At 42.8% G+C, this 16,189-nt stretch overlaps 1 protein-coding gene across 3 annotated transcripts in view; it reads right to left on the bottom strand.

Moving 5' to 3' along the window:
* The window catches only part of TAF1B (TATA-box binding protein associated factor, RNA polymerase I subunit B), a 52,459-nt gene extending 47,564 nt beyond the window's left edge, over positions 1-4,895 (bottom strand). Inside the window, exons 1-4 of one of the 3 annotated variants that reach the window (XM_030489571.1) lie at positions 3,639-4,895; positions 2,723-2,821; positions 2,138-2,225; positions 187-284 (exon numbers count right to left, since the gene is read on the bottom strand). In XM_030489571.1, coding sequence (XP_030345431.1) covers positions 187-284; positions 2,138-2,225; positions 2,723-2,821; positions 3,639-3,656 — 303 coding nt within the window. In that variant the 5' untranslated portion in view covers positions 3,657-4,895. Of the gene's footprint in view, positions 1-186; positions 285-2,137; positions 2,226-2,722; positions 2,822-3,255; positions 3,489-3,638 lie in introns of those variants that run through there. The other 2 variants (XM_030489570.1, XM_032920008.1) reach the window with 2 other exon arrangements.
* Positions 4,896-16,189: the final 11,294 nt, after the last annotated feature.

Raw genomic sequence — 16,189 nt, 5'->3', positions numbered from 1 at the left:
GCTTTAATTTTATAACTGTGATTTATAAACTGTTTTAAAATTACCAGAGAAGCAAAGTTTGTTTTCATATGCTCAATGTTTTTAAACAGGGAGTTGCTCTATTCACTTTAAAAATTACAATCTTTTAAAACAACACCTCCTGTAACACACACCTGGTGTGTACAACTCACACCAGCACCTACATACCTTCATTTGTGGACATACTCCTAATGCTTCTAAAGCTTCAGCTTGTTTCTTGAGTACAAGCTGAAAGCCTTCACAAACATACCATTCACAGCCTCCATCTAAGTTAAAAATAAAAATTAAATTAAAAAAATTGTTTTATTTTTACTGTTTGTACTGTTTTGTGGGGTTTTTTAACCTTAGGCACACTTAGTTCCACTTCATATCCTGTTCTCTTGGTATCAGGACAGAGACATGTCTCTCTATTTAATAATTTATTTCAGATCCTAGAGCATAGACCAGCCACACTGAATATACTCCATTAACTTCCATTTATTCCCAGTCTTAATCAAGAAGAAAAGCTACTGAACAAGCACTGTTCTCCACACATTTCCCAAGAACAACATATTTCACTATAACTTCTAGTGTGGCATTTGAAATCAAGTGGAGAGTGGTTAAGTGACCAGTTTTAAAGTAACCGAGAACCTGCCATTAAAGTGAAATACAACTTCTTTCTCATCCCTGGGCACAGAAAGCTGCAACACATTACAGTGGTGAGTCAGGCAAAAATACAACCAATATCACCACAGTCTTCACCATTCCCTCCCACCCAATCATACACATTTAAATGAAAGAAACCTTTTCAGATATTCTGAGCTTCTAGCACAACATGAGTTTCATAAGGGGCAGGCCTGCTCCAATCTATTCACTGTTCCCTTAGACTGCATTACATTTACTTTTCATCCTTACCTCTCTATATTTACAAACTCCTTTTCTACAGGCTTTTGGTTTTAGAAAATTTCTCTGCATTTCTCAACTTCCTTTTCATTCCTTCCATGCCTCTTTTTCATTATTCTTCCTTCCAATCATGCCTTGCATCTCACCATCTTAGAAGTTAACTACCCAAAGCTTCTGCTCTGCTTTAATGATGTTGGCTTCAACTGTTAACCACAGATACAGCTGACTCCTATAAATGCATGAAAATAAGGTGCCACAGCATAATGTAACTGCGCCCACAGAAAGGAGTGTGCGAAGCTAAGGATTTTTCTTAAGAAGCTTGGGGGATGGCTAATGAAATGGTGCACAGCTCAGACTTCAGGAGTAATACAGGATAAAGACAAGTGGAGGTGTTATGATTGTTCTGCTTTTCACTCTTCACTTACACACAATTGTTCTTTTCGAATGAATGTAGTAACCCACTGTCACCACAGCAGAGGGAAGATAGATCAGCATATCAGAGACAAAGATAACCTCGTGCTTCATTTAGCATTGTAATGCATTTTTGCTTTCTGAAAGTGGCCACAACAGTAAAACATCTACCCAGCCACCACAGGACACATATCTAGCTCCAGCAACAGCCTTACCGTAACTTGTCCTTATGGCATATATCATCATACATAATGACTACTATTCTTCTGAATCATTAAAATAAAAGTATAGAGATTACTCTGGATAAAAGATGTAATATCGGTTTAGCTATTGTAACTGCATGAAATCTCTTCCATGTAGGTTTGTGTACAGGTTACCTGTACCAGAAGCCAGACTAACAGACATTCTCAGAGCTGGACCACCGTCACATCTCACTTATGATGACAGACAACTCTTCTGGTTTTGTGATAGCCATCACAAGGAAGGAACAAAGGGATGACCACATCTGAATGCATACCACCATTATCTTTGCTGAGTATCTTTGCTTCCACACATCAAAGTGACAATAAGAAACATAGAGCTCTGTTGTATCAAAAAAAACCCCCAAAATCCAGCATCAGGCTCACAGAGGTCGCCTGTGGCTCATGAAGTTACCAAAATGTGACCACTGAAGGATGTGACGGCATCTGGGGTTTGTATTTTGTTCCCGCTCTTACAGTCTTTCCTAGCTATCTGCTCTTGGTCACCATCAAAGACGTAATGGGCTAGGTGAACCCTGGCTGAGCAGCTACTCTTACGTAAAATACAAAGATAAATTCATACGTACCAGTTTTTTCCTGCTTTCTTGAACCTTTGGAGATTGTTTGGACTCGCGTGTTAGTAATAAAATCAGTGTTTACAACTTCTCTAGTTCTCTGCAAAACAGGAATATACCTTAGCAAAAAAACCAAGCCCAGGCCTAACTAGCATAGATTGCCCCATCATAAAACATAATGGAGGAACTTGTCCAAATTTCCTAAAGTAAAGGGAGACAGAACATTCTGAACTTCTCATTCAGAAACTGCAAAAATAGAAAATTACTATCCTGGACATACAGGGGCATACATCAGCGTTGGCCTACCCTGGTACTGTACTGAAGTGCAGCAGTACCCAGGCAACACATCCAAGGCATCTAGACAGCATGCTGGCACTATGGCTACAGCAACACAGCACCTGAAGATGGCTCATTTTAAATTTTGTGATTACAAGGAACATTAGTTTAAAAAAGTGTCAAGTAAAGCATGAAAAGGAAGAATTGCAATACTGCTTTCAACGCCTAATGCCAAGGAGAAAAATCTAACATTTTCTTAATATAAAACCCAGAAGCAATCAAAATAAACCTTTTTCAAGACCAGTAGTTTAGGTTTTTTACCTCAGTAACATTGTGGCAAGATCTGCAATAAAATCTGCCTCCATCAGTGAGACCCCAGTTCACTTCTGAACACTGGGCACAGCGTTCATTAAAATCTCTCTAAAAGGGAAAAACACAAACAGTTTCACATGTGTTCAAGTAAAACAAATGGTGTTATTACTAGGATACTGCACAGTTTTGGAAATTATTCATACAGAATATTTATGCCCTTTGTGTTAGCTCTGGTTGATAACAAGTAATCATAGCATTTGCTATCAGTCATAAATAACTGTGAACAAATAATTTTATAGCTGGCAAGCACCAGCTCTCGCGCATGTGAGCGTTAGAACAACGGGAGTAACAATCACACCCAGCACACACATGACATGGCTTGAAAAAAGCCAACCATCTGAAACGGAAGCAGAAGCAAGAAAGTAGAGAGTGGGACATGAAAGGGAAAATACATTTCTGCAACTGTCAGGAAACACAAGCAGTGAAGAAAGCCTGCACAAGGGGTAAGGAGACATGCCGGGAGACACTTCAGAAGCACCCACACGAGCCTTCTGCGTACGGGCAGCTCTCCCCGGACCCCTCTCCGAGCCTCGGCCGGGCAAAGCACCGGCCCTGCCGCCGCCATGCCGAGCGGTCCGAGCAGGGCCCCGCCCGCCGCTCCGGGCCCCGGCCGTGCCCGGCGGCGGGGCGGGACAGGGCCAGGCGGGGCCGGGGCAGGCAGCGCCCAGCGGCGCCTCCGCTCTGCCGCCGGAGCCGCCAAGCGCCGCCGGACCTCTCCCCCCCCCCCCCGCCCGCAGCCGCTGAACGCCCGGCGGGGAAGCGCCTCCCACGCGGCTACAGCCGCCGCGCTCCGCCAACCGCCTCCGGCCCAGCGAAACCAGCCGCCCCCACCGTTCCCTGCGCCGCGGAGCCGCCCGACCCCCACCGTGGCCTCCTCGTCCATGCCGGCAGGCGCTCCAGTGCCCACACCATGGCAGCCGCGCCGAGCGCCGACGCAGCGGCCCGGCCTGGAAACGGCAGCCCTGGCACTTGCGTTCCGGGCCCGCCGCGGGGCTGGGCACCGCGGCCTCTCAGTTCGTTAGGCCTGCCGCCGGCTGGCGAACCGCCATCTGCCGCCCGCTCCGGCACCCCGGGGTCCCGTCCCGTCTCCCCTCTCCCCGCCCCGAGAGCTCTCGGCGGGGCGGCTCAGAGGCGCTGGGGAGTCTCTGCCTGAGGTGGCGCGGCGGGGGGGGGGGGGGGCTGCGTGGCTGCGCCCGTCGCCGTGGCTCCGGGGCACATGGGTGCTTGTCTCTGAGGGCACTTGGAGTGGTTCGCCTCTGAGGGGACATTGGGTGTTAAGCCTCTGATGGGACAGAGGCGCTTCACCTCAGAGGACATTGCAGACTTAACGGGAGAGACACGGGTGCTTCGAGGGGAGGTGGAGTGCTTATGGAGGAGACGTGTGCTTCACCTCTGAGGAAACATGGAACACATCCCCGCTGGGTCCCAGAAAGACATATCCCTATATCCCATATCCCCACTGGGGACCAGAAGGGACACATGCCGCTCCAGCCCATTGCCATGCCTGGGCACTGAGCTCTTGCATCCTCGCCCTTGGTCGCCCTGGCCAGGTACACATAGCAGGCGACTGCTGAGCCTGTGCCGAAGCTGGTGGAAGGCGGACTGCTACTGCCTGTGCAAAAGGAGGACTTAACAATGATCCTTAAATGAGAGAAACTATCGTCTGAAATTCACTTGCAATTAGAAAACCCAAACCTCCAGATCTTGATGTAGGTCTCTAATTTCTTGCATGCTAATAATAATGTTTAAAGATGTCTAAACACGGAGATCTGTTATTGCAGTGAATTTGCCCACAAAATTGGAGAACAGGTTTAGGCCCCTTAAAAAAAAAAAAAAAAAAGTCCACTAAGTGAAAGCATGGGAAAAAAATTAAAGCTAAAATATACGTAGAAGGAGGTGAGGCTGCCTTGACAGCTGTGGTTACATTGATGTTGGAGGATATGTACAGAGCTAGAGGGGAACTATTTATGTTCAAGAAAAAAGTTATTACTCATACCGACTGTGATCTTTTTTCAGTGTGGGATGAACATTTGTAACACCCATTAAAGAGAATTACACATATAATTCCTGACATGTTAAAAAGGTGATTGTCAACCTCACAGAAATGTAGCTAATACTTTGATGAGACAGATCCTACCTGTGATTTTAATTTCCATATTTTTTGTTTGTGGAAATGTTGTTCTGGGAAAGCAGGGCCATTTCGTGTGACAGAAAGAGTCTGATCTTCTAATGAATTTCTAAGATGAAATACTACCTTGAAGAAAATCAGGGTAGCTGTATCTGTGATGAAACAGAAAGAGTTGAGTTCCAGTTCAGAAGATAAGGCATTGCTGCTACTGAGAGTAGGGTTTGTGCGTGGCTCAATGCTGTCAGCAGGCAAGGGTGCTCAGTGCTCAGCAGGTTTAACTAAATCAAAGAACTTGTTTAAATTAAGCATGGAAGAAACTGCTTTGATAAGGATGGACCTCAGAGTTAGGTCTTCTGTTTCCTAATTACAGCTGGTGAAAAAATGTGAAAGAAAGTGTAATCACAGGATTCTGCCAATTTATCAAAACCAGAACACTTCATATTCGGTGGCAGCAGTTGAAGATAAGCAAGAAAAGAAGAAAAGTGCAGGTGACTGCACAGGTAACTATATTGGTGTGGTTCTGGGCATACTGGTGTAACATGCCAGTGAAGTTTTAGAACAGGCAAGCACTTAGTCTCCGGACAACCCATGCTGCTTCTCTGAGGTGCATTTTACATGCAGGTGAAACAGAGATAGGAAAAGTTACTGAACTTTGAAAGGGAAGTTGTACAAAGACTAACACTGATTTTACTAGTTACTTATTATTATCAGGCTCTGTATAAACGCAAAACTTCTATCAGTATTTCTTAAGACCATCAGCTAATTAGTGCAGACTAGTAATCTAGTATCAAAAAATCAAAGCATAATAGGGGTAGCAAGTCTTATATCTATTTCTTAAATATTTTTTTAAATGACATGTGTAGAACCGGTTTTTCAGCATATAAAATTATGGGTAACCTTTGTCCCTAATTACAAGTTACCCAAGCATACTGATAGGGGTATGATAATTTCAAAGCCAGGAGACAGACTGTCTTCCTGCTTGGGCTCACTTTTCTAATTAAGATCATTATGCATAGTAGTCAGATTGATTCGAGGCTTAGATAAATAATATGTCCTGTTGTTTCCATTGATTTGAATTTTTAATGAACTGAGTTCCATTGCTGATGCCACATTTTCTACATGTGAAAATGTAAAAACTACATATTGGACTGAAAGACATGTCCCTTGGCCTATCCTTTGGGACATTGCTCATGAAATTGTGCTGGCTTCAGGATATGAACTTCCATAGCAGAGATTCTCCCCAGAGTCCTTACCCATTGTCAGACACCTACTACAAAGAGAGCAGAAAACCAACCTCAGCTACTCCAGAGATTGTGCAGATGAACACAGGGCAGATCTACCAGATTCGAGTTGATAGAAACTATACACAGTTATTAGCACCCACAATTTCATGTTTGCACCATCTCTCCATGGAAGAAATCATGTTTAAAGACAGAAAACAAAGGGGACATTAGGAAACCAAGAAGCAGATGGCTTTGCTCTAACCGATCTTGGGAACAGACCACACTAAGAAGGGTCAAAGGGAAAAGCTGTGCCAAGCAGATGTGCAGTGGAGGCGAAGGCGCAAAGAGACAATTGTATAAGGAGCCAGCAGGAGAAGGGGCAGGAGGAGGTGAGAACAGCAGTGAAGCGTAGGGGTTGCAGCAAGATCGGCAGGGGAGGATAACCAGGGAGCGGCTGAGCCCGGTGGAGCTTTGAAGGAAGCAACAAGAAGAATGAATTTAACGTTACAGCTTTGACACACCCAGCATTGCCTTGTGATACTGTTTATTATACAGCTTCAGCTCTCAAACTTTACTTTTTTTAAATCCATATCTACACCTGCTGTGGAAAACCTGAAAATACTACCTCAAATATCCAAAACAACAGAAAGCAGAAAACTTCTTTTCCCAAAGTTTACTCAGGTTTTCTTAAGCTGTTCTTAGGATGTGAGCAGCGTGCATTTGAAACTTTGACTACCAAAAGCAGCAATAATGCACCCAGGATGGGGGGCAGACTCATCCAGTCTGACACATCAAGGTGGGGTTTGCACCATCAGCTTCTGCTTTGCACATACGCTGCAGCCCAGCCTGTCTCACACAGGCACACTGCAGTGCCACAGTCTCATTCCAGTTTTGCCTGTGATTCTCTGAGCCACAGAGAGCTGGTAATCGTCTGTGGTATCACCCACCCAGGGGTGTTTGGAGACACAGACCACAGGGGAGACCTCACATTCAGATGAGCTGCTTTAGGAGGTAAAACTCTTTGGCTTCAACATCCTCATCTGATATGAAGCCACGCTAACATGTGGTCAGTAATGAAGTGATTTGAGGATGCTGAAATCCTGGCTGGAATCAAGTGAAGACCTCGTTGTGGGTCCCGGCCTTCAAAGGCAGGATCTCTTTCCTGAGGAGCACCAAGCTGCTATCTCATTGTCCATACTAGCAGAGGTTGCACGCTTCAGTACCTGGTGACTATGTTAACCTGACCATACAGAGATACAGAGTAGGTGAAGGAGAATTCTAGGAAAGAAGGTGATCTTTGCAGCCAAAAAGGAACAGAGCAGGGAGTAGGTGTCCGAATGTCCCATTTCACATTCCAGGCATGTATAATGCTTTTATTTTCTCCTTTTTGCTTTACTGAGCAGCTAACATGAAACATTCCTTCAAATTATAATACTTCAATAATGTCAAACTTCGTCTAGTTTCCAGCTTTACTGAAAGAAAAATACAGACCATACTAAAGGGGATCTTGGGTTCCACTGTAGTGTTGTGCATCTGTAGAGCCCTGAAGATTGAGATCACTCTTGGATGTGTTTAAACCAGAAGCGCAGTGGTATTTTTAAAGGAATCGAGAGCCATCTTGTGGAGCTGGGATTCATGAAGGGGCTCCAAATAGTACTGCTGGGAACAGCTACTCACTGCTAGGAATTCAGATCCAATGGGATCCTGGAGGCTGTTAATCTCGTAAACGTGCACATGTCTGCACATATTCAGTGGGTGCACAGTGCATCACACAGCTCCTCTGCTGACTAAAACTGGGCAGCAAAGAAATACACTTGTGGGCAGTGGCAGGCAGGAATGTAAAACTGTCAGAAAAATGCAGAAAGCAGCAGAATCAGGGAAGCAAAGAAATGTACTCATTACATCCTACACAGCCTTGGTGGAGGGTTGGTGGTGCTCATGGGGCATTTTTCACCATATAATTAATTAAGTCCTCAAAAGTGCTGATAAGTTTTGGAATCATTATGTGCAAGTTTCTGTCACACATTTATTTTCTTCTGCAGCCATTCATTAACATCAAGAATTAGGATTGCCAGAGCCTAAATACAGGCCCATGCTCTGCAACCAGAGAAATACCGAAGACGGGATCAATGATGGACATAATCCATAACTGGAAGTATTCACCAGTCATTGTTCCTGCATAGAAGTAAAGAGTAGTCTGGGGTTCTGGGGTTGCAATAAGGGCTATATAATGGCTCCTTTAGCATCCTCTCCCATCATTTCCCACTATGAACTCTCAGCTGCTTGTCAGTACCAATATGTGGATACCAGTATATGGTCTTAACAAAAAAGAGGTGTTTGATTGTTTAGTACCTATATGCAGCAGCAACTTTATCTTCAGCACATACTGTCATTAGATGATGTCTTTAAAATGTATTTTACCTAAACACAATTTTTTTGAAGTGTCTTTAAGTGGTAGATCTTAAATATCTAAAGAAACTCACACAAAAAAGAAGGGACTATGATGCTGGAGTAATTCTGCAGGTGCTAGAGAGCCTTTGCTGAGGTAAATGTTTGGTAATCTGCTGGTAGTCAGTCTGATTATTGAATCATGACAGAACCAAGTCCAGAGAAGGACTTGAACACTGAGCAGTTTTACCTGCTTTTACCCATCTTCTAGTGAGCTTTTATAATAGGTTATACACTAGCAGAGCTCTAAGTTAAATTAAATTTCAAAACATACTACTTTCAAAATCCTTGTTAGTCAAACAGCCATTAATATCCCAAAGCATGCTACAAAGCAAGCAGCGTGTGAAATGTAACCATATCATAGAATCATAGAATGGTTTGGGTTGGAAGGGACTTTCCACTAGATCAGGTTGCTCAAAGCCCCATCCAAACTGGCCTTGAACACTGCTTCTCTGGGCAACCTGTGCCAGCGCCTCACCACCCTCATAGTGAAGATTTTTTTTCCTAGTATCTAGTATAAATTTACCTTCTTTCACCTTGAAGCCATTATATATATATATATATATAGTGACGTGTGGCAGTAGGAGAAAATTCATAAAAAGACACAACAAGGCTATGGCAAGGAGTCATATTCTGGTTTCAAAAATATAGAAATCTCAGAAAAACCCTGCATCTTTTTCTACCATACTTTATTCCATCATGCTTCCAAGAGGCCATAGTACATTGATCCATAGAGCACTGAGAGGGGGTTTCCAATGTTTGTTCCCAAAAAACCATGATAGATGATTCCACATTAGAATACCTAGGGGTGAAGGACAGCTAAATCTAGAAGAAATAGAAATGAAGAGAATGCAAACCCCTATCTTCAGAATGTTCCCAAGCTTTGGACTCAAGTCTGAATTTCCAAGTTGTCTCTGTCGGGAGAACACAATAGCGTTCAGGAGAATCCAGAAGAACCAGTAGGATCACCCTAGCCGTGGTGCTGTGCTCTTTAAAACCAACATGTGTGTTCAAGGTTGAAAAGCTTGGTTGAAAAATGCCGTTCTGAACTAGACATGATCCTGGCAAATTGAATGTTCTGCAAAGAAAATTAAACTGAAAATAGTATTTAATACACCATTAAGTAAAGAAAAAACATCTCTTTCTTAATTTCTATTCCCCACCCACAACACACAGCTTTTATGGTAGTTTTATTGTAAATACTTACGCAGGATTGTAGAGTTTAAAAGGGGAGTTTAGAAACATATATTTTCTAACTAACTACTACATTTTTAAAAATTGCACTTAAATTTCTAAGACCCCCCGCAGTTTATGAACTAGTTTTTAAAGGGGGAAGCTATAAAAAGTTGTGATTGCTTTTATAATAATAAAAATGAAAATATAGTGCAGTAGAGGCATAGGTTTGCTTTGACTTAGAATCTTGTTTCCCCAGTGGCTTTTGCCCTCCTTTTCTCACCATCTATTTTTCTGTCCTTCCTTTCTGAAGAAAGAAGAGGTCACTAACCCTATTCGAAACTTGATTAAGCCTGTAAGTTACAGCATGCTATGGGACCTAGACAGCTTCACACTAGCGTCAGTGTATTTTGCTTCAGCAAGGTCCAGTGCTGTTTTGAGCTTGTGTGCACTGGGGCATATGTGGTGGTGGTGCTACTAAGCAGACCATAATAACAAGGGGACAGAGCCATGATGGTTCCTTTTTATCTCAGCTCTACAATGCATCCTTAAAAGAACTTATTTCTATAGATACACAGAAGCGTCACAGAGGAAAGCTTTTCTTCTGCGATGCTGAGGACTGCTCAAGTCTTTGTTCCAGGTATCGAATATAGGATGGGGACATCAAATAATCTGGCCAGGACTGAGATGCACCTGAGACTCTGTGACAACCTGTTTCAGTATAGCAAATTGAATTGCAGCCCCATTTTATCAGTGCAGTTTTAGCTAATTTTTGGCATGAGGATGCATTTTTAGTGGTGACAAAGGGTTTATAATCAGGAGAAAAACACTTAAACCAATTTTTAAGAGCTTTTGTGCAATGAGGATGAGAAGAGGAAAGCAAGGGATGGGTCACATTTTCTTCAGCTTATTGATACATTTCATCTTAAGACTTTTTAGTTTTTAAACAATGGAGTTTTTACTTGAGGACAGTGATTATGATTGGAAATTGTCCATCTGGTGGCCTTTTAGTGCCATTAAAAGTACTTCTTGCTTTCCTGATTTTAAATATAAAGCCATTTGGATGATTGTTATATTATAAGATTCAAGATCCCATCCAAAGCCCATTAAAGACAGTGGAAAAACTTCCACTCATTTCAGTGGATTTTGATCATGCCCTCTTGGACACTGACTCGGGCTTGGTGTATGTATTCATACTGTAGCAATTATCACGGAAGAATGTATTTAGCCTTAGCTCACCCTTGGGAAATAGAACTATCGCTGTCACCACTTGCAGATGGATCTGTAGATCTACACAGAACGAGTTCTCTTAGTCAGATCAGCACACAATCCTGCAGCATGTAATTCTGGAGCTATAGGTTACTCTTGCATCAGGGATTTCTTTCCCTGCTGTGGTGGTGATATTTACTTATTTGTTTGTTTATTTATTTATACCTTCTTTTCTCTTCCTGGCATGTGAAAAACTTATAAGTAAGTAATTTTCTTACAGCCCCCACTTCTTGGGTCAGTCTGCACACGGAAAACATTTCACATTTGCTATAGAGGTTTAAAAAGGTAGTAATTATTTTTCCCTATCCCTGCAGCCTACCTAGAGCACCTCGTCAAATGAGCTTTCCTCAGAAGAGACTTTGGAACCTGGAAGGTGGGATGCAAATCCCCAACACATGGAATGCTCTGGGAATCCCACCCTTGCCCCAAGGAAAATCCAGCACATACCTGTGAAATAAAGTCACCTTTGCTTAGTGGTCTGATCATGCTCTGAAGGTAGCATGTGAAATCATGTGGCCTCATGGAGCAGGGATTTGGAGCTTCATTTTACTCAGGCATTTTTTTGATGGTAGCCAAGTAGATGTTTGCTTTCTCACATGAATATAATGTGTGGTGAAAAGGCCACGTGCCCGAATTGCTGCTGCCTTCACAATCTTTTTTCCATTTCTTCTTTTTAGCCATGCACATAAGACACTATGCGCTAATTCAAGAATATACCCAAGATAGGGAAGGGATAATTTACTGATTTAAAAATTCTAATGTACTCTAAGTATTCCTTCACAATCGTTGGAAAGGAAGAAAAAGGAGATCTGAAAGTCAGGCCAGGAATCTTATTTTCATCTTATCCCTGGCCATATGACAAGGGCAAGCAAACCCAAACAAAGGCATAAACGGCATACACCCATCCCCAGAATTGCTCACACCATTTAGGCAATTTAGAGCAGTAAACAAAGATAAGTGATCTGCATAGAAGCAGCTTTAGGTGACCACAAATGGATACTGCTGTTTAATTCAACCCGCTCTCACCTAAACAAGTTTGTTTTCTCAGCAGTGTTTATTTGTACTAGGGAGTGCTAGGGAAAAAATTCCATCCTCCTCCAGATTATCTGCTTCAATGTTGTGAAAATTCAGTATTTCCCCAGCCTGAGAATATATTCCTCCTACAGACACACTCTATTTTGCAGTCTTGCCAACATTTGTTGGTTGGTTGTTTTTTTTTTTCCTATAGCTCATAGCATTTTGCTGGGACTGGAGCTGATCTCTGAAATGAGAGAAGCCCTACAAAGCTTCCTCAGTCTGGAAGGGAAACCCCATCTGATCAGCATTTATGTCTCAAGAGGCAGGGAATGAGGAAGGAGAGATAAGGCATAAGTAAGAAGTAAAAAGGTTTGAAAAAATAAATTGAGGGATGGTGGCAGGGGAATTTTTTCCCCCTTTTTATAAAATTTCTGCTGCTGAAAAATTGAAATGTTGAGGGAAAAGTTAATAAAAGCTTTTGCGTGAAATATTTTTTTAAATCCACAATGAAATAATTGCTAGGCTAAAAAGTTGAAAATTACAGGCATTTCCAGTTGTCAAAATGTTTTTCTGTAGCTCATACACATTTCAGTCTTTTCCACTTTCCTGTGAAAACATGCGGTATGATTAGGCAATAGCTCAGCTCTTGTGATGCTGCTGGCCTCGATGTTGGAGGCCACACTTACTGTCAGTCCTTACTTAGTTGTAACTTGGTTAACCTTTTGGGTATGAGAATTCAGTAGTAAAAGCCCATTCACTCCAGCTTGCCTTCATCTGTCTTCGTTCTTGTCTTTCTGTGCAACACCAGACCTATGAGGATGGAATAAAGGAGCCCTTGGTGGTTTCCCCTGTCTGAAGTCTCATGGACTCCCTGAGTAGGCAGAGGAGCACACCTGGGACTGGATGGGTGTGCAGAGAAGGACTGGTGTACAGGCTGGAAATGGAAAGGGGAAACAGATATAGGATGAGAACTTCTGCATCAGGGACTGCATTCCAGAAATGTGGGGGGTACCACAGTTCTCCCCTATCTAACATCCAAAGACAAGAAAGTCTTGGAAATACCAAGAGACAGATCAAAATCCACACCTTCTTCTCCAAAGAAATTTGGGCTAGTTGCCTGACACTTAGGACCAGTGCATGAGCTTTGAACTTTGGGGTGATGGTCCTCGAGACACCTCAAACTCTGGCAAGGTAGTGAGAAATTCTCTGTATTTGCCTCTCTACTGTAAACCAGTGCATTCTTTTGCCTGGCAAACAAAAGGTTTGCACATACAAGGGAAATACATGAAATTGGTGCAGAATTAACATCTGAAGTGAAAATCTGTCCACCTTCCACCCTTATTCATTCACAAAGTCATGAGAAAAAACAGCACATGGTTTATTAGCTAACTTTGTATTTCTAAACTTGCAGGAAGGTTCTTTAAACAAGATTATGTAATAAAGTGTGTTAAAATAATCCATTCTCAAAGCAAGTCTGAAATAACTTTGAAGCACAGGCTGACAGCAGAAAGTACTTGTATGTGACCCTTAGCTTCAAAAGAGTTAAAGTGCTGGCAAAGGCACAGAGATTATCTCCACCCACACAGGAAAACATACATGGCTGAGTAGCTCTGTAGCAGCACACAGGGAAACAAAACAGTCTAGCCCAGAATTATCCCTGTGAAGGAAAAAGTACGCTCTGGTGGGTAGCAGAGAGTTTCTGACCCGGCAAACAGATCAGAGACCTGCAGTCAGGTCTGAATGCTCCATCCATGTGTCTCCATCATTCTTTGGGTAGGGTGTAACCATCGAGAAAAAGAATGGCGCAAACATATACACAATCTGTCTACGATAAAAGACGGAAAATATGGTCCAGGTTTTTACAGCTTCCCCTGATGTCGGCAGTCTATGTGTCCCATGCAGATGCTGATCAGCTGCTGCAGAGCACACACCAGTGTCTGGGGAGATGCTGCTGGGGTGTGCTGGGCTGGCAGAGCTGCAATGTTCCTGCTCCCTGGCTTTGCCAGGCACTTTCCAGGCAAATATGGTTATGCACTCCTTGCTCCAAAGACTCCATCATCAAGGAAGCTAAAGTAATACGTGAGGAGACTGAGGAGAAGCAAAGTTAACTTTTTTTTTTATATATATGTATATATATTTAATATGTAGCTGCAATTCTCATTGCTCTTTACTCAACCATCACTTTCTGGGAATGTCTTGTATTAAGAAGCAGGGCTTGAGGATGGATTAACACACAATTTAAATATTCTCCAGGGCTAACTCAGAAGAACATTCCTAGAACCAGAAAACGCAGAATATTTTTATAAGTCTTTGTCTGAGCCAGAAAGATACAGAAAAATTCATGTTTGCTACTTATTTTTGCAACTGTCTATTCATGAATTGTGAATTGATTGTCACTGAACCCCAGGGTCTGTCATGTTCTCTCTGTCTGGAGTGCTTATCATCAGGAAAGCCTGAGGTTCATTAGAGATGTGGTCACTGTGCTCAGTACACAGCAATTGGGCAGGAACCTGTCATCTGTGGCATGCGTATGCTAAACTGGTTCCTCTTTACTGTTCACCTTCCCTGTTGTCCTCAGAGAAGGGTGTTCACTCCTTTTCTCTCCTGGTCACTCTTATAAGTAGCTTTTCAACCCCAAAGATAAAGTGGAGCACCCAAAGGAGGGAATTTCTTAGCTCTCAGGATTTTCACTATAAGGACCCTTTGGGAACGACTGACAACCCCTTGCAAAGTTTCCTATTTACTCTTATCTCTTGCCTTCTTTTCCCAGGTATTGCTGCATGGAAAAGCCATCTGTGGCTAAGAAGCAGTGGTGACAGCCACCAGCGTCCTAGTGCTGGGGAAGACCTGGTGGAGTGCTTTGGTGTGGATGGCAGGAGGCTGCTGAGGCTCAAAACTGTCTTGCCATCTGCATTCAGGTGTCAGATGTATTTAGGATCTTACTGATATGGCTCTATCCAAACTCACTCATATTTGGGTTTCTGCAGTGTAGGTTTTTGGTGTTGCCATCAGCACCCTCACTCAGCAAGTGCACCCTGTCCTCTCATTTCAGCTCATCAGGAACATCTATAATAAAGTCAAGCTCCTAATTTCAATCATTTGTATCATATTTGGGTTAGATGCCTAAAGTAGGCAATGTGATAAACATGCCCTGCTCCCAAAGTGATAGGAGCTGCTGAAACAGTATACCCATATTTCCATAATTGCCTGCCTTCCTGCTCATACTGAAAGGTGTATGATAGTTCAAAAAAGAAAATATTTCTCAGATGCCTGTCTGAGAAAGTAGAAAAAAAAAAAAAATCATATCTGTTCCCATTTCCTTTTCTAAACACCCTTAATCCTGGGGAGGAGACTTGGTTTTTGTGGAGGTTTGCTGCAGCACACAGTGTTGCTCTTGTAGTTCCCCATCTGCCTTGCTGCAGTGACTGCTGTTAAACCTGCCCCGAGGAAACCCTGTTCTGCCCTTCCCATCTCCTACACTGGTAGTTTCTCTTTGCATATTACAGTTTCTAAAGCATCAGTATGGATACACACTGTATACTTTTAAATCACTTTTCAATGCTCTCAAGGGAAAACAACTAGGAAGCTTTCTATGCTGTGACAGAAGTTTGATTTGGCTGCTGTGTTGCACTGAGGCTGGTATCATTATGTTGCCTTGTTTAACACAGATTGCCTTCCAATACAATTTATACTTCTACACATTTGTTTGCTTGATTGCCAAACTAGAAACAAGTAAATATGGTGAAACAAATACAACAGCACAAAGGAGTATTCAAGCTTTCAAATGTAGCCCTGGTTTGCACAAGTCGTGCAGCTGTACGCAGCCCTGGAGCAGAGCTGCAAGGCTGGCTGTTGGCCATCAGCTGCTGCAGAGCCATCAATACAACCAGTGTTTTCTGGATCCTCTATAAATAACAGCTATGGGGAGTTCGGTGATGATATTCTTGAAGCAAAAGCTTCACAGAGATCAGAGGGCTTGCCTTAAAAAAAAAAGAAAAATAAGTAATTCAGAGAATGGGAAGCAGTAAAAAAGTGTCAGTATGTGCGCACCTACTGCTAGTTTCACTCCTACGAGCAAAATAAGATGCATAAATCATTCTCTTCATGCTGGAAAAAAGGTGCAGCCCCAGGACTAATAGCGATGGTGGAACCTGTGAC

Source organism: Strigops habroptila, chromosome 6, assembly GCF_004027225.2.
Source record: "Strigops habroptila isolate Jane chromosome 6, bStrHab1.2.pri, whole genome shotgun sequence".
NCBI lineage: Eukaryota > Metazoa > Chordata > Aves > Psittaciformes > Psittacidae > Strigops > Strigops habroptila.
This window is presented reverse-complemented; position numbering and strand designations above follow the sequence as displayed.